General features: G+C 29.3%; 3 protein-coding genes across 4 annotated transcripts in view; 2 read left to right on the forward strand and 1 right to left on the reverse strand.

Annotated features, from left to right (window-relative positions):
• Window positions 1–1,260: 1,260 nt before the first annotated feature.
• Taf13 (TATA-box binding protein associated factor 13) lies at window positions 1,261–13,414 on the forward strand. 2 transcript variants are annotated; one of them, XM_075367390.1, is made up of 4 exons: window positions 1,290–1,461; window positions 3,244–3,408; window positions 6,654–6,819; window positions 13,132–13,414. In XM_075367390.1, the coding sequence occupies exons 1-4, from the start codon at window positions 1,438–1,440 to the stop codon at window positions 13,140–13,142; spliced, it is 366 nt and encodes a 121-aa protein (XP_075223505.1). In that variant the 5' UTR covers window positions 1,290–1,437; the 3' UTR covers window positions 13,143–13,414. The 2 variants fall into 2 exon arrangements, with proteins under 2 accessions (XP_075223504.1, XP_075223505.1); XM_075367389.1 differs by lacking the exon at window positions 13,132–13,414 and having other exon boundaries at window positions 1,261–1,461; window positions 6,654–6,848.
• Window positions 13,415–14,386: 972 nt separating this feature from the next.
• On the reverse strand, window positions 14,387–20,582 carry Ppox (protoporphyrinogen oxidase). The gene is made up of 2 exons (XM_075367388.1): window positions 20,453–20,582; window positions 14,387–15,934 (listed from the first exon to the last, which is right to left on the reverse strand). Exon 2 carries the CDS (start codon window positions 15,859–15,861, stop codon window positions 14,440–14,442), a length of 1,422 nt encoding a protein of 473 aa, XP_075223503.1. The 5' UTR covers window positions 15,862–15,934; window positions 20,453–20,582; the 3' UTR covers window positions 14,387–14,439.
• A 279-nt stretch (window positions 20,583–20,861) lies between these two features.
• LOC142325522 (uncharacterized) overlaps window positions 20,862–26,919 on the forward strand; it is a 64,407-nt gene continuing 58,349 nt past the window's right edge. The window contains exon 1 of the mRNA XM_075367391.1: window positions 20,862–21,046. The gene's annotated coding sequence lies outside the window, so the exon portion shown is untranslated. The remainder of the gene's footprint in view (window positions 21,047–26,919) is intronic.

Here is a 26,919-nt window from a genome sequence, read left to right on the forward strand (position 1 = left end):
CTTAGATCTTAAAAAATTATGAAAACCATATGAGGCTGAAAGTGTACTTTAATAGTCTGTCAGAAAGTTATTTTTTAACCTACTCTTTTGTTTATGGATTTTTATCATATCTGTGTATACCTGTTGACTACATACCTTTTCATCCTTCCTTGTGATAGCAAATTTCAGATACGTATTCAGAATTGAGTCAGACATATATTTACACCAGCTATCATGGTTTAACCTCTTGACGTAAAAATATTTTCCAGGAAGAAAACTTACTATTATTATAACTGTTAGGGTAGATATAATATGGGTGATTGGGATATTTGATGGAGTTTTGTAATGGTATATGAATGCAGCTGCTAGAGCGTATACTTAATGTCCCTCTGTATGGGGCATACAGAGATATGCCCCATAGATTATAGATATATATTATCACTATTAAGAAATGAACCAGTTAAATAACTGTGGTCAATGCCTTTGTACAGGTTTTGTTTTGATGAGATAATTTTAAAAAGTGGATTCTGTTATGCATAATGTCTGTGTTCATACCTTGAATGTGTATCCAGTACGTATTGTTGGAATAATGTGCAATATATTATTTAATGCAATAACTGCAGTTTACAATTTGTGTACTTCTATGTTGTGTTCATCAGCGTGTTTTATAATAGGATCCTGTGTGTTTTGTTTGTGGTTTTGAAAGCAACATAACTTTTCCCAAAAACTTTGTTAATCAAAAACAAAGTGGTTAAAAATACATAATAATAATATAATCAACCAACAACTGCACAAATTTGCCAAGATCTTCAGGAAAGGTGTTTGTTCTAAAACATAATTTTCTCCGTTTTAACATCGAACACCATTAATAATAATTCTACTGGAAATTCTGCTGAGGAGATAATTACTCATATTATCTCCAATAATTCCTCCTTAAATAGAGGAAGAATTCCATTTATTTATTTTTTTTTTAAATACATATTAAAATCTTTTCCTAATTACTTTAAGATGTCTGCTACAGTAACATATGTATCATTAACCACCAAAAATGAACTTAACCTATGAAAAAATATTTAATGATTAAATTATATTATTAAATACTACTTATAGTTTTTTAATTTGATTGTTAAGCCTCTAAATTTTGCTTTAAAAACAAAACTAGGTTGGAAAATTACAAGAAAAAACATAGTATACGTTTTTTTTTAAATTATTTGCTTTATTTCTCGTATATTCTATATCACAGGAACCACATGTTTGTTATGAAGTATAACTTTTTATAAGTAAAGCCACAAAAAATAGTTAAATAGTTGTAACAAATAGTTCGCGAGGAATAAGAGAAACAAACAGATTGCTCAAACACATTTTCAGGATCGTTTAGCTACCGATATCTGAATGAAGTCGATATTGTTTGTTTTTAATCGAAGGTACATTTTATAACCTGTAAATGTGTGCCGTGTCATGGCTGACGATACATTTGATCAGGTAAGTTCAGATGTACAATATTATTTATATTCATTTAATTTTTTTGGAATTAACGTAATTTAAGATGTATATTCTGCTTCAGTGTAAATCATTGTTTAGAGTTAAAGTTACTTTGCTGTGAAGCAAGGATACTTAATATGAGGTTAGGGTAGCCTGTGTGATAAATAACCCACCGGGTTGGTCTGTTTGTGAACGCCTCTTGCAAATCAGCTGCTTTGGAAGTCGAGAGTTCCAGCGTTCAAGTCCTAGTAAAGTCAATTGTTTTTACACGTATTTGAATACTAGATCGTGGATACCGCTGTTCTTTGGTGGTTGGGTTTCAATTAACCACTCATCTTAGTAATGGTCGAACTCAGACTGTTTTACCCTCATACATCATCCTCTGAAGTATTATCTGAACGGTAATTACCGGAGGCTAAACAGGAAAAAGAAGGCCTGTATGAAAAAGGCTATGTTGTAGTTTGTTTATAATTATGGGATATGAATTTCTAACCTAAAAAATTATTTACCTGTACGTAATAATATTTCCTTAAATAGACTTCTCTGTTTTAAAATAATATAAAAATCATTTTAAGATAATGAAAAAATATGTAAATTAATAATCAGAATTATTCAAATTTTATTACATTAAGATATTCATGATTAATTACTGTGCTTCCCCTACCAAGATATTTTATGTTTATTCTATATTACATGTCGCATCACAGTTGATTGTACATTTTTTTTCCTTTGGTCCAGATTTTTAAATTTACAGTACATATAAAAGTAAGATATTGTCCTTTGATTGAACCTGCAATTTGTTGGAATTACTAACATGTAATATTGTGTTAAATATTTTCTTTGGTAATTTCAATACAATTGTGGGTTAAGTGTATGCTATGTCATCAACGGTACCTCTTACATTAAGTTTATGACAACAGAATTATTTTAGGTTAGTATCAGACATTTAAAAGTACAATTTCTAATGAAATCAGTTAAACATTTGCATGAAAGTTCTAGCACCTGTAGAACAAGATTTAGAAAGAAATACATAAAAATAAAGTAGTCTTAAAATTATGTTTTTCTACCCAGAAAACCAATAAAAAAATTAAGTCATCGGATTTTCAAAAATGATAGACATGTTTTTAATTTGTTCTAGTCTTTAGGGGTTAGGTTTAGGCAAACAATTGACAAGAGTAAAATTTCCTTAAATTGGGATATTTTCTAATCAACCCACCGGGTTGGTCTAGTGGTTAACCTGTCTTCCCAAATCAGCTGATTTGGAAGTCGAGAGTTGCAGCGTTCAAGTCCTAGTAAAGCCAGATGTTTTTACATGGATTTGAATACTAGATCGTGGATATCAGTGTTCTTTGGTGGTTGGATTTCAATTAACCACACATCTCAGGAATGGTCGAACTGAGAATGTACAAGACTACACTTCATTTACACTCATACATATTATCCTCATTCATCCTCTGAAGAATTATCTGAACGGTATAGTTACCGGAGGCTAAACAGGAAAAGAAAGGGATATTTTCTAATCAAAAATATAATAAAAAGTAGAGTTCCCTTTAAAAAAAAAGATGTTTGCTTCCCTATTGAAAGAATGAATGAAACATCAGAAATGTGGAATATTTTTTAAACCCCCAAAAAAATAGTAAGATTCCCCATTAAAGGATTTTTGTAACTTGTAAGATACCATTGTGGCCTCCATTAAATGGACATTATATATTTATTTTAACATTGGCTGAAGAAAGATCTACTTTGGTTATTATTTTTATAATTTAATTGTTATTATTTCAGTTTGAAGATGACGAGCCTGATGGAGGAACACTTCAAGGAGGACGTAAACGTTTATTCTCTAAAGAGCTTCGTTGTATGATGTATGGTTTTGGTGATGATCAAAATCCTTACACTGAAAGTGTTGATTTATTAGAAGATTTAGTTATCGAGTTTATTACTGATATGGTTTGTTATCTCTTTATTTTTGTTATTATACAAATTATGAGGGTGAACCGGAAAGTTCTCGGGCTGACAAAGAAACACAAGATTTTTCAGAAATTTTATTTTATTTTTCAACTTATTCACCTTCCAATTCAATACACTTACACAAACTACTTTGCAACTTTTTAATCCCTCAGTATAATGCAATTTACCCAACTCTGCAAAATAAGCGGTTGTCCCAGCTTTGACCTCATAATTTAAAGGTATTTTTCATCTAATGAGCTATTTCATCAGGTTTGGGAAGAGAAAGTAATCACTGGAAGCCAAATTTGGTTAATATGGCCATTGCAAATCCATGGGTCATGAAATTACAACTGAAGATGTATGAGAAAGCACATTCTTTTGGTGAAAGAACACTTTCTGTTTGGTCAGATGTTTAAATTGAACAGCACCCTTCAGTTGGTCCAGTAGTGAAGTGTCATTCTCCCTAGTAATAATCCTGTTTTATTCCAGGTAGACTATGAACATCACATCACAAGAATCCCAAAAACCATCACCATGACTTTTCCTGCAGATGAAATCATGTTTGCTTTCTTTGGTACACCTTCACCTGCTCCCACCAACTGTTCAGTTTCTGACATGTAATACGTGAATCCATGTTTCATCTACTATTATAAAATATAGAAGAAACTCAGCAGAATATCATTTAAATAAGTCTAAATACTTATCCAATCAATTCATTTTTGTAAACAGTAAACAAATATGCCACCCACCGAGTGGAACGCTTTTTCATACACAAAAGCTTTTTTTTGTATACAGTGGACAAGATCTATCAAGATGTTTGCAATGTCAGCAAGCTAGCTTATCTTAAGTTGGCAACAATTTAATGTGACATTGTGGAATTTTGTGATTATTTCTTCAGTTATATTAGTTTGGGCTTCCCAATCTTTCATCATCTTGAATGGATGTAGGACCACATTTAAATTAAGCAGCACACTTTTCTATTGTCAAAAACCAAGGGGATCCTCGAAAAATTCTTTAAACTGGTATCTAACTCTTTTATATGTTTACTGGGGTTAAGGCTGTTAAAATAAAGTACTTCATAAGAGTTCAAATTACAGTTTTATCCATTTTTCAGAAAATTTCAAAACTTGTTTACTTTATTCAGTCGCTACAAACAAGCAACTAAACTCAAAATCTGAAACTTTGCTGCATATACCATCTCTTTAGGTATCAATAGTCATAGACAAATATAGTCATTTGGTCATACTCGCCCCATCTTACATAATATTAAAAAATATTTAAATGTAACTGAGTTTCCATTTACTGTCGTTTCCATACAGAGTTTTTTAAGGTTCTGGAAGAATACACTGGTTTTTTAAAGGAACATAATTTTCTCTCTTAAGTGTCAATATGAGTTCAGATGAGACAGAGCTATTTCAAGTCATTATTTCATCTAAAAGTGCACAGGGTAACTGTAGAGGTGTTTATTGGTATCTGGTTAGCACAAGGTAACCATCTGCACTATCTCACAGATCCCAGAAATTGAAAAGTCTGAATTATGGGTAAACTTACAAGCAGTGAAAGCCATTAACTGGTTCCTATAGTTTTTAAACAGTGGTTGGATACAGTTTTACCATACTATTTTGTCATTTACTAGTGTCTAATAATTGTAATTAAAGCTGCTTAAAATTTGTATATTTTTTCTTGCTATATATTCTTTGTGCACTTTTTTAACTCATCAATGTGTAAGTCATTTGTCATGTGTATAATCCTGTGAAATGATGGATAAAGAAAATAATTACTTGTAATTTTTGCCTTGTAAACCTTTTACCAGTTAACATAAAAAAAAAAAAAACATATTACATTATTCTTATTAACCTTTATTGATAATCCATATTCATCTACAATACATTTTGAAACAATTTACAAAATGGCATTAATTTTTTGTTAGTTATAAATAAAGAAGTGTATTATTGTTTTAAGTTCTTATTTTAATAAAAATTAAAATTTTAAACTAAAACTAATTTTAAATTCTAAAGTCACAGTGTTTAGAAATAAAAAAACTATCATACATTTGCAGCATTCTTGTTTAGGTGGATAAAACCACTTTCTTACGAAACACAAGTGACCGATTCAAGTTGCAGGATAGCTGATTGATATTGCATTATTTGTATTGAGACTATATAAGTCATTCTATTTGTATTTAAAATACATTCATTTTTTAGATAACCTAGAATCTGAGGAAGTAATTTCACACCAAGGTTATTTTTTTAATAATCCCCCTTCAGTATTCTATCTACACGTGTTTGAAATATATTCCCTGATCCTTTTCCTTATTGATTTCTTAGACTTATACAACTGTTTATAGTTATTTCTTAAGTAATTGTACATTTTCTTAAAAAGATTTCTAAATCTTGTTACATCCCTATCACACCTAATTGTTTTAGATTTTTTTTTTTTTTTAATTATCGTAGATTTTTCTAAGTTGATACGGTATCAGATCACTATACCATGAATTTGTTTTATATCTTTGTAATGCTTGCAAAGATATGCATAAACAGAAGTGTTGATGCAATACTACGTGGTATACACTTTTATAAAATATTTATAATTGCTATATGCAGTTAACTATTGACAACGGTAGAGAATTATTTCTCTACCTTGCTTATCAGTTTTATATTTTCTTTTTTACCAGCTTACATAACTCAGCTTATCAGTGCATAGAATGGTTATTGTAATAAACACTATGATTATAGTCTAAAAGCATTAAGTTAAATAAAAATCAAGAGCTGAATTTGCATTTTGACCTTTAAATGACCATCAACAGTAACCTGGATGTATAAAATAGAAATTTTAAACAAAAAGTATAGTACAAAAAAATTACAGTACTTTTTTTAACTTTTTATTTGAAGTTTGATGTCTATGATGTATTGTGTTTTTAAAATTGAACATGGAGAATCTTTATAAACAGGAAAGTTTGCTTTGCTAAAGGTGAAGTTTTTTAAAACTTTTCTGTGTAAAAAAAGTGTTATGCACTTGTTCTTTAAAAATTGTTTCAAATTAGGTTTAGTAAATGAGATAAATCTTAATTCATGGCAAATTATGCAATTATATTTTGTTTTTTATACATACATTTTACAAATTCTACTAAAACTACTATAGTGATTTTTAAATCAAATTTGCTTTTGATTTTTACATTCAAACTATTCTTAAATGTACTTGAGTGAATTAAGAGTAATTTTTAATTTTTTTGGACATCTTTTCAGACACATAAAGCTATGGAAATTGGCAGAACAGGTAGAGTTCAAGTGGAAGATATTGTATTTCTTGTTCGTAAAGATCAAAGAAAATATGCCCGGGTTAAAGATTTATTAACAATGAATGAAGAACTAAAGAAAGCAAGAAAAGCTTTTGATGAAGTAAAGTATGCTGGTAAGAAAGAATAAGATTGTATGAGAGATTAATTTTCTGTTTAAATAAATTTTTTCTCCTGTATATATATATATATATTTCAATTCAGTATTTATTATTTGATAAAATTAGAACTGACATATGTGACAACCTGAGAAAATTTAATAAAAACAAATATATTGACAATATTCAGACTATAATTGAGTGGTATTAATAAAGTTGAGGAGTACAGACCTGTCGAGAGTTCTAATGTTCAAATCCTAGTAAAGGCAATTGTTACTTTTATACAGATTTGAATACTAGATTGTGTGGATATTGGTTCTTTGGTGGTTGGATTTCAATTAATCCCACATCTCAGGAATGGTTGACCTGAGACTGTACAAGACTACACTTTATTTATATTCACACATATCATTCTCATTCATCCTCTAAAGTTACAATGAGACTAAACAGAAAAGATAGAAAATGGTAAATACCATGTTGAGAATATCGTGAAGATATGGGCAGTGTGTGTTCATACAAGTGTGAATGAAGTTGTTGGCAGGAAACAGAATTACTTCTCTACTATAACTTCTTGTAGATCATCATAATATTGTTTTGACTACAGAATTTCTATCACCATTATAAGTTCTGCCCTCCTACAATTTTATGTCAAAAGAAAGTAACCTACTTGTTGGATGATTATAACCAATAATCATCCAAATAACTGGATGTTCCTTGCAGTTGCCTTTATGAGCAAGTAAATACCTTTGATCATCACAAATCAGCTGATTTTGAAGTCGAGAGTTCTAAGGTTCAAACCCTAATAAAGGCACTTATTTTTGTATGGATTTGAATACTAAATGTGGATACTGGTGTTCTGTGGTGATTAGGTTCAGTTAACCACACATCTCAGGATTGGTCGACCTGAGACTGTACAAGACTACACTTCATTCATACATATCATCCTCATTCATCCTCTGAAGTAATACATTACGGTGGTTCCGGAGGCTAAACAGAAAAAGAAAAAAATACCTTTGATCAACTATTCACAACATGTTCAAAAAAATAAAAACAATCTTTGTTTCCAACATGATATTAAGATAATATAAAACTATTTTATTTACTTTATTGCATATAAAATAAGCAGTAATATTCCCAGGGTTATAAACAGTAAATTTGTATCTTATTATATGCACCACATTGTCAAGACTATTCATTTATCCGTGAAAATGTACATCTTTAATTGGTATAGCAAGGTGATGTATGCAGACACTTTGTAATGCTTACAATGTAAGTGTTTTTTTAGTGGCACCCCAATTAAAATCACCTTTACAAACAGATATTTTACTGAAATTTGAATATTTTAAATTACTGACATCTTTCCTTATTAGACAGAGTGACCTAGGTTTGATATAAGATAAATGGAAACATTGACTATAACTGCCATAGACTACAATTTTATTTCAGTTGGTAGAGGTCAATAACTACAAGAGGTATTCCATAACTTATTTACCATCGGCTACTGAAAGTAAACCAGAACTTGTTATTTCAGCCAGCTGTGAAATCAAGTTGTGCAATTATTTTGTAAGCAGAAGGGGTATGTGATGGCTGATATCAATTAATTACCATTATGTTTATGATAATTTTAGAAGTAAAGCTCTTTGAATGATTATTGAAAGAAATATCTTAAGACTATTCTTTCCGAATTTGCATAAAAAGTTCAAACTAGCATTACTGAATTTCAAAATTATGGCTTCATAGTTCTGGTATCACAGGGGAATTTTGATAACAAAATTATGGAAACTGGGACCAATAAATTCATTGTGAAATTTCTGAAGAAGCTTCTCAATCAAATCCAAAATAAATTATACAGGTGTTCAGAAAAAGTACTCTTTTGTATAAAAATCCATAGTTTCAACCCCTGTAAGTTTACAAAGGCTTTACTCAAGCAGTTTATTTAACAGAATTTCAATCATTATTTCTTCAGTGTGGATCTGGCTTCAACCGACTACCATATCTTCCTAACTTGTGGCTGGTTGCCCAGTGCCAGTGCTTAAAAAACCAGCTCATGAATAGGATAATTATAAATGGATGTCATAGCAGCAGAATTCTTTGATAAGGATCTGAAAAAGCTGGTTTAGTATACTTTAAATTGCTTGAAAATTTGTAAAAATAGAATAAGAATAGTACACTTCTTCCATATATAGGTATCACAGTCAGGGTTTCTACTACATTATCTCATTGTATTATGTATAATTAAATCATTTTATTATACTAAATCATCTCATGCCTTTAAATAATGTGTTTCACAGTTCAAAAAGAAATTTCCTGCACCTGTGAAGCTAAGTACAAATTAAAATTTCATAATATATACTTTCATAATATTTTATGTTAAAATAAAACTGTTCATTGGTTCTCGTAAAAATTATAAACTACACCCTTTCTAATCTGAAGGTTCCACCATACCTGGAACATTTATCATGGTAGAATATTTAGAAAAAAACTGAAGAGTTGAAATAAAATATAAAATTACAATAGTTGAAGCTACATTATAAATCTGTTCCGGTAGACCATTATAGTTTCCCTTGATTATGTGCATTTGTTTATAGGCTACTAGCTGTAATAATAGTTAATGCTTCTAAAAGGTTTCACTATAACCTAATTTCTCAGGCATAAGATACCTAATGGAAAAATATTAGGAGCATTAATTAAAAAAAAGTAATTCATTTTGTGATAAATTTCATTAAGGTAAATTGTTTTATTAAAAATTTAAAGCAATTTTCCTAGGAGGAAAAGAACCTGTTGAATATTTTTTATTTAGTTATAAATTAACTTAATACTTTTACTAACATCAGAAGTGTTTGCTTCTTGAATCTACCAAAAACATATATATTACTAGAGGTTATCCAGAAAGTAAGTTCCTGAGGATTATTAAAAAAAGATCAAGAACACTGCTCTTTAAAGTACATATCTTACTCTATTTTACTATATAGTTTCTGCCATTGTTGAGGCACCTATTATACTGGTTCACTAGAAGTTGTGTCTTTATCATAGAATGATACTGCTTACAGCACAAGCTGTGTTATTAACAACTTGCTTGACATCATTGTCATGTAACTGTCAGCTAACAAGGAAAGTTTTTTAAGACTTAAGAACAGGTGATAATTATTTTCTGCAAGATCTGGGTTATACAGGAAATGATTAAGCTGTTTCCAACTGAAGGTCATGAGGAAACTTTGCATTGTGGTGGCAAGTGTTGTCATGAATCAATACAATGCTGCAGGTAAGAAAGCCACATTGCTTGTTTTGAATCATGATGCACGTTTTTCAGAATTCCACAATAGACATCATTATTGTGCACCCTCAAAGCAAGAAATCAACAAGCAAAACTCCTTTTTTGCCTCAAAACACAATGTATCTTCCGAGTGGAAAACATTGTCTGTCTGGGTGATATAGTCTGTTGCCATTACATAAATAAATGTATCATTTCATGCAATATGTGCAACCCAAGTCTCTCATACCCAGTGATTATATAGGTCAAGAAATCACTAGCTTGTTCACTATATCAAAAATTCAAACATGCTGCCCAACCGTTTCATTCTGTGATTTACCATAAGCATCACACAATTACCAATAATTCAATTTCTCAGATACGATTTCTCTTTCATCTGTTCTCTTTAATTTTTTCAGTTGAACACTATTTTATTACCAGTAATCAAACATGGTCACCAGCTCTGTTCATCATCGTGCTTGTTTTGCATTCTTCATTAAATAATCATACCCATCTCTGTATTATCGAATCACATACTGCATCTTCTTCATAAATATTATAAACACATACTAAGAAGCATACAGATTTAGACAACTGAATGAGAATGATATCAATCCACTTACTACACATCAGGCAACTCAGCACACATGCATAAAATTGCAATTGTAGCGCTGCAACAGCAATATTTAGAAACATTACTTATTTTCTGAAAATACCTCATTCTTTTACTTTTATATGAGTTTTAAAACTCACAGAAGCTGTGATGAATGTGTGCGAGTAATGAAATTAAATGATAAAAATTGTAGATTCATATATAAGGAATTAAAATCATTACCTCAAATCTAGAGATTATATGCTAACTGCTGTACAAGCTGACCATTTAATCCATATACACACATTTGGTGGAATAAAATAATCGAATTATAAGTGTAATATTTATGAAAAATTAATGGTACTGCGGTGTGTGTTCTTAATACACTACTACTCAGTGTATAACTGTAACACTTACTGTGCAATTTATTGGAATTTTAAATGAATTACACATTTCATATTTACCATACTTAATTATTGTATTCAATTTCCTAAAATAATCTTTTATCAAAAACCTTTTACATTTTTGCAATGTGATATTACTTTGAATTATAGTTGAGGTTTACCTCTTGCATTTACACATTTCGAAATTTTATTCTTTATTTCATTGTTAAAATATCGAAATAATACTACAAACACAGTCTTTTAAAAGTTAATTGTACATGAATTTTAATTCAGCCACCTAAAACCGATCAAACTTAATGTAAATTTTCAGCTTTTATCCTGTATTTGATAAATATATAGGTAAACATCATAAACTGCTTTAAAGAAAATTTTTTTTCTTATTGTTTGCTACAGTTAGGCCTACATTTAGATATTTGTCTCTACTGCAGATAAAATTGGAAAATAGTTTAGTTAAATATTGCAAAACTGTTCAATGTCACAAATTATTGTATAACTAGTTTACACTGCGCTTTTGCTGACCAATTCCCTCTTCTCCATTATATCCAAAGAAATAACTGATGGAAAAAACAAAAGCTTATAAATTAAAGAAAATCCTTTCCTTACATTTAATTTATACAAGGTATGGCAAAAAAAAACAGATTAATGCTATAACCTTAAATGCTAAACCTTTATTTTTAATTCTTCACAATTTTAACATTCAATATACTCCCACCATCGCTTCATGTGAATTTTCCATTGGTCAAAGTAGTGTTGGAAGTCATTTTCAGAAAGCATGTTCATGGTCTCCATTGCTTTGTCTTTCACAGCTTTAACCGTTTTAAATCTTCCTTTCATTGCTGATTTTACTGTGCGGAACAGAAAAAGTGAGGCAGGTCTGGTGAATAGAGTGGATGTTCCATCACACAGATCCCATGCTTGGCCAAAAACGTCTTGTTATACAATGCAGCATGAGCCAGGGCATTGTCCTGATGAAGAATCCATGACTTGTTTTTTCTATCATTCAGGTCGCTTTCTTCTCACTTGTTCATGAAGAGTAGTTAGGACTTCAAGGTAGTATTGCTGATTCATAGCTTGACCTTCAGATACCCAATTTACATACACAACTCCATGAATGTCGCAAAACATGGTCGTCCTGAATGTGGGTCATTTTTAATCTCTGCTCGTCCTCCTTTGAACCATTTAAACCATCCAAAAACCTGAGCGCGTGATAAACATTCATCACCGTACACTTCTTTTAACAAAGAATGAGTTTCTGTGGCGGATTTTGCAAGTTTCACAAGAAATTTCACATTAATGCAGTGCTATTTTAAAACACTTAACATTTTCCTACAAGCTACAGATGCAAGGTCCAATATGAACAAAGATCACAACCTAACTCAGGGGGTCCGCAATCGACTCAGCGGTAAAAACAGAAAGAGGGGATGTCGTGTACCGTCTGTTGACCTTCATGCCCGTGCTGTTTGTCTGTAGACCAATCAGTCATTTTTTGTTTTTTTAGCCACACCTTGTAAAACAAAATGTAAGATTATTTTCCACCTTTATGACACATGCATATATATGTTTTATGCATATATAAATTTATGCATGCATATATAAGTTAGGTAGAGGAATTAAATGATGATATATAGCCAAAAAAAAAAAAGTTGCTCTATATTAACTTCAATGTGGTAATTCATTATTAGAAAATTTATTTTGGTGTGCTTATTGGTGATTTTTGTTAATTATTAATTACATTATATAACATATTTAACAAGATTCACTTCACTTAGTTTATAAAAATTTGCTCAGAAAATTTGAACATTAAAATAAAAGATTGTTAAATTAGAAAATAAAATATAATGAGCAGTTAATGTAGATAGCTTGAATAGGTTGTCTCATAGCTGGTATTGAAGCTATGCATATTATTTTGGTAATTCTATTGTTCACAGTTAATGATTATGTATTATATAAAAGGTTCCTCCATATCTCTCTTAAGTGCAGTTTATAAGTCTGAATAAATTAATAACTGTTTTATTTATTATTATTTTATGATTAATTTAATTCATCTAATTTATTTTATTTATTGTTTTTTGTTTTTTATGAAGTTGATCATTGAAGATACCACACAGGAAGAAATTATTGTCAAGAAGAAGACATACAAATTATTTTTAATATATAGTAAAAAATGAAAAGAACATGGAAGTAACTTACTATTAATTCATAGATAAATTATCAAAAGAAACAAAAAATCATTTTTCTAAGTTTCACTTTGGCATTTGTTGGCTGAATTTTTAGTTATAATAAACTAGTGTACAATTTTTTTTCTAAAAACTGTTATTTCTTTTATGTGTATTAACTATTTAAAAATTAAATGTTTTTGTTTTTTAATTTTCTTTTTTTATTATATTTCTAATTTTTGCAATATTCATCAAATGAAAATAAAATACAGACAAAATTGGTGAACTTTCTTACATGCAGGCTACAAACATTTGTTAGATATTAACATTGTTAAGTTTTGACAGTGGACTAAAAGTTTTGAAATTACACAAGTTTTAAAACATACTTATTAAAAATTATATTGCAGTAAAATCACACAATTTTGTTTTTTTTTTTTTGTTTAATTGGAAATTATTATTAAAAGCAAAATAGTAAAATATGTAGTAAATACTGAAAATGATTAACGTTACTAGCAGAACTAAATCATTTTATAATGTATGATTTTTACTCGCATCACAGCATTTTTAATTGTTCTTTCAATGTTCCTGGGCGACACCAGCTCTACTCTTTTGCATTATATTTCTTCCTGAAATTATTAAGAATGGTTCTTATTTTAATTTGAAGACACATACTTTGGATGTAATTGAAAAGGATATTAAATTTAAGTTTTCTTTTACTATGTATGTATTAGTGCTTTTTTTTGTTTGGATTTATCATAACATTCAAATGCGATAAGAGATGATCCTTGATTGCACTTGTAAAATATTCTAGTTCGCTATTTATATTTGTGAATTGACTGAATTTTGTAGATTTTGACTATGTTTATTTTTTTTTAATATGTAATTGTATTTTTATTTGAAATGTTTAACTTTTATTCATAAAAAAAAAACTGCCTTGTTTAGCATAGTAGTAATAAAATTTTTTCATCATTTCTAGAAGTGCTATGAACATTTTGTGAAGGTATAACTACTTGTATTATAATCATCTGCTTTTTGTGTAGTGCCTAAAAATCTTCTTACCTGTTACAGGCAAATTATATAATTATTTAAAATTACCACATGATTTAAAAGTACCACAATCATAAGCAATTAAGTGAACACTTTTTTTATTGATAATAACGTACAAAACAAAATAGCAATAAAATTGCCTTTTCTAAAAGTTTATTCAAAAATAATTTATACATATATGAACATTATTTATGATGATGTAATCTTTAAAAAATTATTAACTGCTTTTCGAGATGATAATATTACATCATTTAAACCAACTCCATGGTATGATGAACCAGATAAAGATAAAGGTAACCTGTTATCTTTGATGTAATTAAATATCCTATCGATTCTCTTATAATGCCCAATAACATACTGTGGTATGCAGTCTCTTAAAATTACAACATTATGCGCTTCAGGTTTTTGATTAATATCTAAAATACCTTTTACTTGTGATATTGCTGTAGTTAATAAAAATTCTTCTTTTGGATTACTACCAAAATATTTATTAAACCATTTTCCACCCATCATTACAGTCAGTGTAGTTTTATCATTGTTTAAAGAATAGCAACAGCTATCAAAAATAACACCTAATATAGGTAGTTCTTGTGATGGTGGTACCAAAAATCCAAAGCCATCCAGTTTTAAAACATTACCATTAAAAACTAAATTAACAACACCAACAGTAACAAAGTTAATCGATGCTAGTTCATCAGCTAGTATTCTATGTTGTTCTCGCAGTAATGGGGCCAATGTATTTGCAGGAAGAGAACTGATGACATGATCAGTATGCAATTCTTTATTACCGACTTTACATGATACCTCATTATTTCCAAATTTTAAATGTGTGCATGGTGAATTTAACATAACTTCAGCTCCTTTCTCTTTTACATGCGATGTTAATGCATCTGGTAATGTTTGTAGACCTCCATCAAGCATCCAAACACTCCACCTTTCTTGTTTAGCTTTATTACTTAAATTTGTACTTTCTATTTTTTGTTCTGTAGATTTATTACGGAAAAATCCAGTTTTATACATACCTTTAAGAACTGATCCATATTTCTGTTCAGCTTCAAAAAACGTAGAAAATAAAAATTTAACACTTATTTCTTTTGAATCACCAGCACATATTCCACAAATCATAGCACTGACTATATAATCTGCTAATTCTTTACCAAATCTTCTTTCAACAAAATTATATATACTATCATCTTCACATATTTTTGCAGGAGTAAAAATCTCTTTGATGAAATTAAATATTAAAGCCTTAGAAAATGGAGGAGTTTTTCTCAAGATACCTTTTATACTAGTCGGTAAAGCATACAGTTTTTTATCAATATAAATAAATCTATTTTTTGCAGCAGGGTGACTGGATTTAATTGCTTTTACTTTATCATTTAAATTCAGATCTTCAATTAATGCTAAGGTATTAATACCTTGAATTCCACTCGGTCTAATAGTCCTGGGACCTACTTCAAATAATACACCTGTTTTTTCATTTTTTATGGATTTAACCCATCCACCTAAATAATTTGATGCTTCTGATAAAACAACATTTTGTTTACCATTTTTAATCAAGTAATATGCAGCAGAAAGCCCTCCAACACCTCCTCCAAGAACTACAACCATATTACACTTTTATTTTTTAACAGTTAAACTGATTTGGATCAATTAAAAATCTATTTCTTTGTTTCTTATAAATCTGAAAAAGAAAAACAATAATACACTTTTTATAAGCATTTTTCAGTTCCTAAACTGCAGTTAGCAATATTAAATTGTAATAAATATAATAGAACTCACTGTCTGCAATTCAGCAGTAGGTCTAACTGAATGGTTTACAATTCAGCATAATACTCAAATACCAAATGCCACATATTCCAGTGAAGGGTGACAGTTTTCTTTAAGGAAGTATGAATTTAATCTTGGTGTCTTAGAGGAAAAACATTTGTTTACTAGACTTGATGCAAAATTGTTAGTCAGTAATATGCTGCTCCCATCCAGGGTAAAAATATCTCAAATCTCCCTAGCAATTGTGGGCAAGATGATCCTCAATACCTAGAGAATATCTTCAAGCAACTTCCTTTGAGTAGAGATGATTGTCTTGTTTCTATCTGACTACAGTACTCCTTTATTACTACCCATCATTTTAGATTTTTAGAAATTTTAAGAGGCCCAGTTTTACTCAATAAGATCTCGGCTAGGAAGATACCAAGTTTGAAATATAACAGGCTTTCTCTCCACAGTGTAAGTCAGTAAGTGTTCCTACATTTGTCTTCATTTTATTCAGACTAACGAGCATCAGTCAAGAGAATTACATAGTAAAGTTTTTATGTTTATGTATAAATAAATGGAAGCACAATTAATTCTAAAGAATCCTATAACAAACAACAAAAGTAGACTGCAAACAGTTGTCTGAATTTTTTTCCAACTGACAATCAGTAAAACTACAGAATAGTGTTTCTTATGTTATTTTTTTGAGTAAAACACTAATTATAGAAATTAATATTTTTAAAATCTACAGAAACAAACAACTTTTTGAAATCTGGTAATAGGCTACTTGAAACTGATCCAGTCTCTAACCCATTAATACTTCAGACAGCTTTAATAATTCAAATTTTAATGAACTTAATAATTCATTTTTAATGCGATAGAAAACCTATTTAGAATATTAAGTCAAATAGACTATACTATCTGTTGTGTTTGTTCCATAGATTATGCTATTTTTGTCAAGGTTAGTGTGTATATAAATGTTTTTCTTAATTAAGCGTGTTGAATTTTTGGTTTTCATGTGCTCTGAGTAGAATATGTAATAATATCTTTGTACATTTGTGGTGTTTGTTTCTATCAAATGGTTTGCCAAGGTTGATACTAATGTGTTTTTAGAAATTCTATGTGTTGTTTGTATCTACGTTGTCTGTATATGGGCCATTAGTTTATCCCAAAAGAGTATTTTAGTTAATAGTCACTACAAATATCAATTGTAAACTCCTGGGTTACATCGTTTATTTTTAAATGAGTTGTATGATCTTATTCATTTTGTTTATGATTTTGGAAGCACCTTTGCTTTCAAAAATGACTACAGTAGACAAAAAGATTATATTAAAGCATTATGTTAAGCATTAATCAAAACAATTTCATAACAGGAGGTTACTCATTGTTATACATGAATAAATGGGAGCATAATTAATTCTGAAGATTCCCACGGCAAAACCACTGATCTCTATATAACTGAATGGGAGATCTTTATGGCATAAAATATAATTAAGTGTTCAATATTGAAGCATACTCCAGCGCTGCAGAATGAGAGCTAGGAACTAAATAAAACCATTGTACGCTTGCACAACTGTAATCATGATGATAGGGATGTTTATTTTACTCAAATCAGATAACAAAAAGAACAGTCATTTTCGCAATACAAGCAGAAATTTATGAACAGTTATAGAAGATTTATATAGAGATAAGATATATAGCTGTACAGAGATCAGTGTTCAAAATACAAAATCAGAACGAATCAGGTTTAAAATGTGGTTTTATCCCATTCTTACAGTTACCTCTGCATATGCGCCATTTCATTTTATTTAGTTCTACCAGAATCAATACATTTGAAGTGACCCAATGGTGGTTGCTTGAAAAATTAAAAAAAAACTGAAACTTACCCACTTGTTTCCTACATCTCAGTACCTTAAAACTAATTTATTATTTTTTTTTTTTTTAATTTAAGCAGTTTACTTATTTTTGTTACGATGTGCACACCTATTTTTGTGATTGTCAGAGTATTCAATACATGGGATCCCCTATCCAGTTATACAAAGATCAGTGGGCAAAACCATCAATAACTAGATTGTAAACCATTTCTGAGCACTACTGTGTTCATATTAAGCTAAGATAGATATTATGTAAGGTTTGAGATGATCTTCCAAAAGTGTACTTAGAAAGGTTTAAGAAAGAAAATCATGAATTTTATTTTACAAAAATACATTCATAATTTTTGGTTATCAAGCTTATCTAAGAATTAAAAATCCCTTAAATACAAATATTTGAGGTTTGTTACCTCAATGAGAATTCTGTTGAGTTTTAATTAAGTTAAAAAATTGTTTTAACCAAAAAACCTTATGTATTATTTTTATATTAACTTAATGTATTATTTTTATATTAATTTATTGGAAATCATTTAAATGAAGTTGAAGGTACTCTCCAGAAGTTTGCTTTCTTAATCTGAATTTCTTTCAAATCCAGCTGAAGATAAACAAATCATATCTAGGCTATATTAAAAGCTATATTAGAACTAAATTCCATAAGCAATACACAGCTTTAGATTTAGAATATAAGGACTCATAAATTGCTACAACATGAAAATCTGAAAGCATGTGGCCCCAAATAATGTAATTTATTTTTGTACTAGATAGAGTGTAGGTTGTCCAGGGCATGTTTTCTGAGGACTATGAATTGGAGAGTGAAAGAGTAGGTGTCAATATGTGGAGAGCAAAGAAAACTGTAGGACCCTGCATAAAAACATTTCTACCAAACATAATATACTTTTATACTAATAAATTCAGTAATTATTGATAATACTAGCAAAGTTATTTCAGAAATACCATCTGAAAACCAGGGAAGCAAAAACGATTGAATGTTACATGGAACGATCACCAGCTGGAACACTCAGAAGCGCCAAAGTACCTTGGAGTTATATTAGACAGATCACTTGCATATAGGGCTCACTGTCAAAGCACAATGTTGAAAGTAAAAACGAGGAACAATCTCCTGAGGAAAAATCCGAAGCAGTAAATAGAGTGCTAAGCCAACCGTCCTGTCAACGACGGCTAGAGCTTCGTGCTATTCAACAGGCGAATATGCATGGCCTGTGTGGAACAGATCAACACACACCAAAAAGGTTGATATAGCGCTGAACGAGACCTGTCGTTTAATAACAGGATGTATGAAACCCACTCCTATTAAAAAGTTGCACCGAGCGGCGGGCATGAAGGAACCTGGAATACGTCGAGCTGAAGCCGAGTACATTGAACAGCTCAGACAATTTTTCGATACACGACATACAATGTACCAGATGGAGCGACCTCCCTCTCCGAGACTGAAATCGAGAAAGGGATGATTTTTGAACTCTACATCTATCGAGCCCCCTCCATGGTTCCCAAAAAGGGCTCCAACACCTCCTGGACTGGCAAATGTGGGTGACTTTAAACCGGCTTCAAACTGGGGTTGCACCAACCAGAGATAACCGCGCTTGATGGCGTCAAATAGAGCCTAACGACCTGAAATGCGAGGGCGGTGAGATTCAGGACTCTGAACATCTCCTAAAATGCACCCTCTGCCCAACCAAATGCACACTAGAAGATCTGTGGCAAGGAAATGCTTCTGGTGTTTCAGTAGCACAATACTGGTCGCAAAGGTTTTAATGTCTCATCGCTCGGACACGAAAAAATAAAGTAAGTATTTCAGAAATGCGATTTTTTTTTCATTAATTAAGCCTTTATCTTCGGAAGCAACTATAAAATTAATGGTGTTGTATATGAATTTTGCATTTATTGTTTTAATTATGCTAAAGTACATATTCATTCTTTATTAGGACTAAGGTCGCTAAAAAAAAAGTTTTCTTTGTAATAAAAATAGATATATACACATAGAACACTTCAGTTAACCTAGAAATTTAACAACATCCTTGCATGCCAGTTTATTTCATATTTAGCAAAAACTGAATTGCACTTTTCTGAGTCGTAAAAACTATTTTCACGTAAAATTATTAGACAGGCAAAACCATTCTTTAATCCAATATGAGATGATATAGTACATATTACAATTATTAATATTAAAACTGTATAACTAAAAACTGTTTGAAATTTCATTAACAAATCAAAATGCTATTATTTCAGGCAGCAATGGTAATTTTTATTAACCGATATTAGTCAATTATATATATATATATATATATATATATATATATATATATATATATATATGTATGTGTGTGTGTGTGTGTGTGTGTGTGTGTGTGTGTGTGTGCAAACAACTAGAATCAAACAATTATTATTAATATAATCTAGAAAAGGGGTCAAGTTAAGATGTTTCAGTTTTTAAAAACGATTTTATTTTTATTACATAAAACTACTAAAAAGGGAATTATAAATAGGTTATTAAGTAATTTTGCAATGTAATATTTAATTAAGTGTAAGTGACAATTTAAATTAATACATTATCATCCTACCTTCCTTGTATCACGACAATTGAGGTTAAGTTAAACTGGACGATAATCTAAGGAACTATTTTGTCGCACCACTACATCCACAACATCATCGAAAAAATCATTAGAGAAAAATTTTTAAATAAAATAATTAAAGTTATCAATGTTCTTAACTAATTTTTTTACATTAGTCTGTAATTTATTTACTTAAATGGTATATTTATGAATATTCACTAATTATCGAAAGTAGCTGTGCAAGCTAGCGATACTATTACTTTTTTAAAGAAAAAAATTGTTTAACTAAATACTGTAGATACAACTCGAAGCAGTCATTTTTCGCATATATGAGTAAATATTAAATAAGTTGCGTAAATAAAATGTTTAAAAGGTGGCAATATGAAGGGAAGAAAGATAGCGTAATAATGGTATATTTGCATCACTGTTTTAAGTGTTTTGTTTTGGTATCTTTTGTTATGATTTAAATAGAAATTCAATAATAATATTTTATCGAAGAAAATGTGCTAAGCTTTATAATTAACTTATGATTAAGAAATTGTGAACTTCTACGTATAAAAAATTGGTCAAACCGAAAAAAAATAATATGACTACGGAAAATCTGTAAGTTGAATTTGATAGTATTTTCTGATTTGTTTTTTATATGTTGCCCAAATTATAATTGTGTAATTCCTATTGTTTTATTTTGTGCGGTTTTATTCTTAGTTTAAGAATATTAAAGAAAAAGTGAGATTCTTATGGTATGGTGAAGTTTTCTGTTGTGTTTAGGTTATAGGCCATATTAAAATAATTGAGCTGTGAACCGCCGTGGTATACTATTTTTAAAACTATCTAAAATTTCTACTTAAGAAAGAATGTGTTTTATTAAAAATATTTTTAATATACATTCTTAGTTGCCTATTGTAATGGAAGTATCGATTATTTACAGATTTTTATGACTATTTTTAGGGGATATAAAATAACTATGAATATTTTGTTGACTTGGTTGTCATTTTCGTGGTTTCACCCTAATTTTTACCTACAAATAATGAGACACAACGTTCTTGTGGAATTAGAAATATTTTACACTGTATTTTTAAGTTCTAAAATGAAAAATAATTGTTAGTTGCATACAGTACACCTTAATGAAGTACAGAATTTTACAAGTACATTCACCGCATTTTAATCAAAATACAAAGTAATTTTTTATAGTATTAACCAAATATATATTTTTTTTTAAAAGAAGATTTATTACTAATAACTTTTTCTCTGATACAGAGCTTACCTATTGTGTTATGTGTAATTATTTTGGTAACATTGAAGTTTCCATTATTTAAAAACTGTCAAAAAATTAGTGAACTGCAAGTATTGAACTAAAAACTAATTATTTACTCTTGCTATAGGCAAATATACTTTAATAATATAATGCCTTCTGTGATGATTAATTTTTACCATAACTGGGTGATAAGTGCTGCGTCTATTCTAAGGCTAGAGATACATATAAAATTCTTAATACAAATACTAAATACATCATGGGATAGAAATAAGTAGGAAATTAACTAGAAAATAATTTTTACACGAGTTATTGAAATATATAACTGCGACACCCTTGCCTGCCCTGTGCTTATAAATAATTAAGACTTAAAACTTAATATACAACTAATATAAACTTAAAAATATATTCTAATCATGATTTTTTAAGGGTTAGTTTTGGGTTCATCCTTGATCAAATTTAAAATGTATAGCACTGTAATTTTTCCCTTTACCTGCTTCTGTTTTGAATTGTATAAGAAAAATATGTTTTCTACCAAGGTTCTAATAAAAAATTTTCCTATGACCTAATTTATTTTCTTGCAGATTGGATCTTTTCAAGTTGTTAAATATTATTAGTAACAGAGAAATATTTGGAAAAATTGTATAAAAAAATTGGTTGAATTTGGCCATTAGTCAAGCAAGCCAGCTGCTCAACCAATACCCTTTGTGTTCTATCTCTTTGCCACTAGACATGCTTATTCATTCATTGTTATTGATAAACATAAATTTATCTGAAACACAAAATCATTTTATTGATCTGAGTTATTATTTTATTATGTTATTGAATGAGAGTGCTAAGTGATTTTTAACAATAAAAGCCTGTATATAGCTATTACAATGATTATGAATAGTTTTCATAATTATTTATCCTGTTCATATTACATTATTAAAAGTTTTTATTAGATTTAATAAGCAGTTGAAATAAAATTTTCTTAAGTAAAGCTAGAAGTGATTTCTAAAATTTACTTTAAAAAATTCTTAATATTTGCTCTAGTATCAAAATTGATAGTTTTGTACTACTGTAGGCATTTCACTTGGCTTATAAAGTGCATACAAGCCAGTTCAGTAGTTAGTAGATCTTTTCTACCATCATTGAGGTGGTTGTCATGTTAATAATAATCATAATTTTTTAAACTGTAAAGCCTATAGTTAATATTTTATCTTATTTTATTATAGACCTATTTATTTTATTTTATTGGAAAATAGCTTCCATCAGACAAATATCATAACTCCTTTACTTCATTCACTGTTTCAGCACTAGTATCTGGATCATCATAGAGACTACTGTCATCCATATCACTTTCATTATTTTCATCTAAAGATATTATAAAAGATTCTGCTGTATTTTCTAATATACCTGGTTGGGCTTTTTATTTAACTTCATATTATAAGCAATTAGGAATTTTTGGTTTATGTTGTTCAGGGCCAATAGAACTAAATTTACCCTTACAAAGATTAACGTCTTTGTGTATGAAATTTACATTGTGCTTTTCAACCCAGTTTTCATATCTGCCCACATTAGTTCAATGGGATTTAGTTCAGGATGGTAGGGAGTCAGTCTTAAAACATCATGGTGTATTTCTTTTACAATCTCGTCAATGAAATATTTTTCTTGCAGCACTTTTTGTTCTCCTTGATAATATTATACAACTCCACTTTCAAGACATTTTGAGGTGTTGGAATTTTATTAAACAAAAGTCAGTTTACCATAATTTCCTTCCTCGCATTTGAATTTAGAGCTTTATTAACTTTTACATTGTGATAAGGTGTGTTGTCTATCACAATTACAGAGTTTTCAGGTAGTTTAGGAACTAATTTATTCTGAACCCATTTAGAGAAGTTAGTGCAGTTACATCATGATTGTAATCCCCTGTTGTATTACTTGATTTCAGACTTGTTTGTCTGATTAGTCAGACAATTCCATATAAATCTCATCATTCCTCCTGCATACAAGATTATTGTCCTGTCTCCTTTACTAATATATTTCTTCAAACATCCTGCCATATTAAATTTTACAACCAACATTTTGTTTTTTTTTTTTTGCAAATGATTGCTATGGATGTATATCTCATCTACAAAAACTAATGGCTGATTTGCTTTTCTGAATTCAGAAATTTTTTCTAAATACATAAAATTTTGGTACCAAATTTTAAACCTTTCAATGAATATGAACTTATTAGATGTAATTCCAGTCCATTTAACCCCTATTTCTTTAAGGACCCGATGTAATGAATGACTTGAACCATGAAACATATTATCCTTCAGTTTTTGAATGTTTTATTAACAGAATGTTAATAAAACATTGTAAAAGTAGTTGATTGTATTATGGATAACGTGAATATTAAAATAATCAAGCCCTGTGGCAGGTTTCAGCCATTGAGAAGTTTTCCTTGGTGTTGAAGAAGATGCAGATGAACCTGCTGCAATTTTTTTTTATTCATTTTTTATGCAAATAATATTATTCAAGTACCAGTGGTTGCACTAACATGTTCTATAATTTTCTTAAGAGTAATTATAAAGTCACCTTTCTCTGCTTCATCTGTTATGAACTTTACATCAGCCAAAATTTCACAGGATTGACTATGGAGTAGTTTAGTTCACCAATTTTTTACATTTTAAATTTCACTTTCCAACTAAACTATTCAGATATAATATCAAGACAATTTTAATTCACAAAAAATACATAGTTAAGAATGGGACTCAGAAAATTAACTGTTATAATCTTACTCAAATAGTGTACAGTGAAAAGGTTAACAAATGCTTGCAAATCAGTATAACTGAAAGTTGTGTAGAACAAACTGGACTGATTCGTAATATTTGCAATATGTGTACATTTGAAGAAATAGCCTGTAGGGAATGTTTCAACAGTGACTAATTGTTATTTCTAAGTTTTAGTTATTAAGCAAATTTTAGTTTCCGTATTTATCTTTAATTTATTTATGACAGTTAAAGTAAGAAACATGACAAACATGACATAATTAGCCATTTTACATAATCGAGTAAACAACCTATTATAGTTATGCGATATAGTTGTGATGATTAGTTATTTGAAACGATCTCATCATTTTACTGGGTACTCATTCTGAGTACTGAAATGTATGACTCACCAATTTAATTATTTTAGTAAATGTGTGGAACAGGATTTTTTCGTAAATTTGTCATTAAACCTCTTGATTTCAGTATCATTCATTCTTTGCTTTTCTTGTTTTACAGGCACAAAGAATTTTTCTTTATAAAAGTTTTTTTTCCATTAATTTCATTGTAATTATAATGTATATTTGATACTGTGATTAATAGCTCAAAACCTATGCTGCAAGAAGGAAAGTATGGTAATCAGTCAAATGGGGTTATGGGTTTTTTGAATTTCTCTACATTTCATGACTCGGGGACTCCACAAACCAAAAAAATGTGAGGTAGTATATGTATGTATTACTTGTGTTTGAAGCTTAACTTTTGACTGGACAAACCAATTTTGATGAAATTTTATACAGACTCGTGTATATGGGGCAATTTGTTGGTAAAGCTTTCGATCATTATCTCCAGTGGGTGGTGAGGATAGCTTTTTGAGTCAGTTTTTGAAATTATAACATTAAGCCATTATATTAAGCTCAGTACATGTTTGCATGCTTATCTTACTATTTAATTTTAAAAATTTCCCTCCTTCAACAAAAATCAAAAATCTATCTTATCTTTTTATTTATTGCAATATTTTAACCGAATCGTTTTTTATGTCTTCCTAGGCATATTAGTAGTCCGTGACCCAAACAAAAAAAAAAAATACTTGGGGCAATATTGACAGTGGTGGAGTTGTTAAAAGTTTAAAAATACTGAATTTTGGAATTATTTAAAATCTTTTTTGGTTTACTTTCATGTATCATTATTTTTCCACTATTATAAGAATAAATAATCAATGCCAGGAAAATATTACTCTGTAGTCAGCTTTTTTTAATTTTATGAATAACAAAATTTTTTTCTTATATTTTCTTACCTTGATGTTTAAACTGTTGTATTTTCATTTGTGTCACATTTTATTCTTAATTTATTTTTATTTAAGCCGAATCTCCTTTGATCAATGTGTAAATACCAAATTTTGTTTCCTCTATCTTACTTTCATTTTTGCTAAAAGAAAAATAGTCCATCGTAACAATTTTTTTCTCTAGATTGTTTGCATTTTCAACATTTTTCTTAACTTAAAGTCGTTTTTTTTTCATTTAAAATTTTAAGAGTAAAAATAAAAACATGAAGTTTATTAATTTATAATTAATGAGATTGAATTATGAATTTTATAACTTTAAAAATTTTTATTTTATTCATACACTTAATAAAGCAGTAATGCACAAACTGATGCCATTTTGAACTTAATTAAGATAATAACATTATAAAATTAAACATATCTTTTTTACTCCCTTGTATGAAGTAAAGGAAGTATTGTGATCACGAAAAATTTCAGTTTTCAAATTTCAACAGAAATATTCATTTTGACCATTCCTAAATCCATTTTGAGTAATTTGAACATGATTGTGTACATATGTATCTAGTACAACTGAAAAATGATTAGCTGTAGGATTTTGAAATTTTGGGTTTAGAACTGTTGTAACATCAAGTTGTGCACCTTCCCTTTCGATTACAATTGACATGACCAAAAATTTCCAAAAAAAGCCCAAAATCCAAAACATTTGGATTTTGGACTTTTTATTAACTGTAGTAATAAGCCCTCATTGAGAGATTTTCAATGATATCTCATAAGTGATACTTATTTTCACTGGTTCCAAAGTTATAGCCAAATAAAGTTTTAATTAATGAAATCGTTTGATCTTATGGAATGTGCATCGATTCAAATTCAACTTAATTTCCATTTTCTTAATTTTTTTTAAATTTAAACATATTTATTTATTAATAATTATTAACCTGTGATTGTAAAAAAATTTGTACAATAAATAATAATTCTATAATAACAATAAAAAAAAATATGGAAAAAATCAGAAGTTATTAGTAAAATAAAATTTTATATACTTTTAAAGACGTGTATATGTAATTTAATAATCTCTAGCATTTCCCCCCTTATAACACATTTGTTAACTGATTTGATCACTTAATTACATTTCACAGACACCTACTGTGATTGTCTATAGAGGCTCACAATAGTAGCAGGATTAACAAAATTTTCAGATCGCTTTTCATTG

The sequence above is a fragment of the Lycorma delicatula genome, chromosome 5 (assembly GCF_047948215.1).
Source record: "Lycorma delicatula isolate Av1 chromosome 5, ASM4794821v1, whole genome shotgun sequence".
Taxonomy (NCBI): Eukaryota; Metazoa; Arthropoda; class Insecta; order Hemiptera; family Fulgoridae; genus Lycorma; species Lycorma delicatula.

Excerpts from the sequence above, each read along its gene's own strand:
- Taf13 (XM_075367389.1), top strand. The coding sequence starts at position 1,438 with ATGGCTGACGATACATTTGATCAG. Across the intron at positions 1,462-3,243 it reads CTGACGATACATTTGATCAG|TTTGAAGATGACGAGCCTGA; the intron begins GTAAGTTCAGAT and ends TTATTATTTCAG. Across the intron at positions 3,409-6,653 it reads TCGAGTTTATTACTGATATG|ACACATAAAGCTATGGAAAT; the intron begins GTTTGTTATCTC and ends ACATCTTTTCAG.
- Ppox (XM_075367388.1), bottom strand. The coding sequence starts at position 15,861 with ATGGTTGTAGTTCTTGGAGGAGGTGTTGGAGGGCTTTCTGCTGCATAT.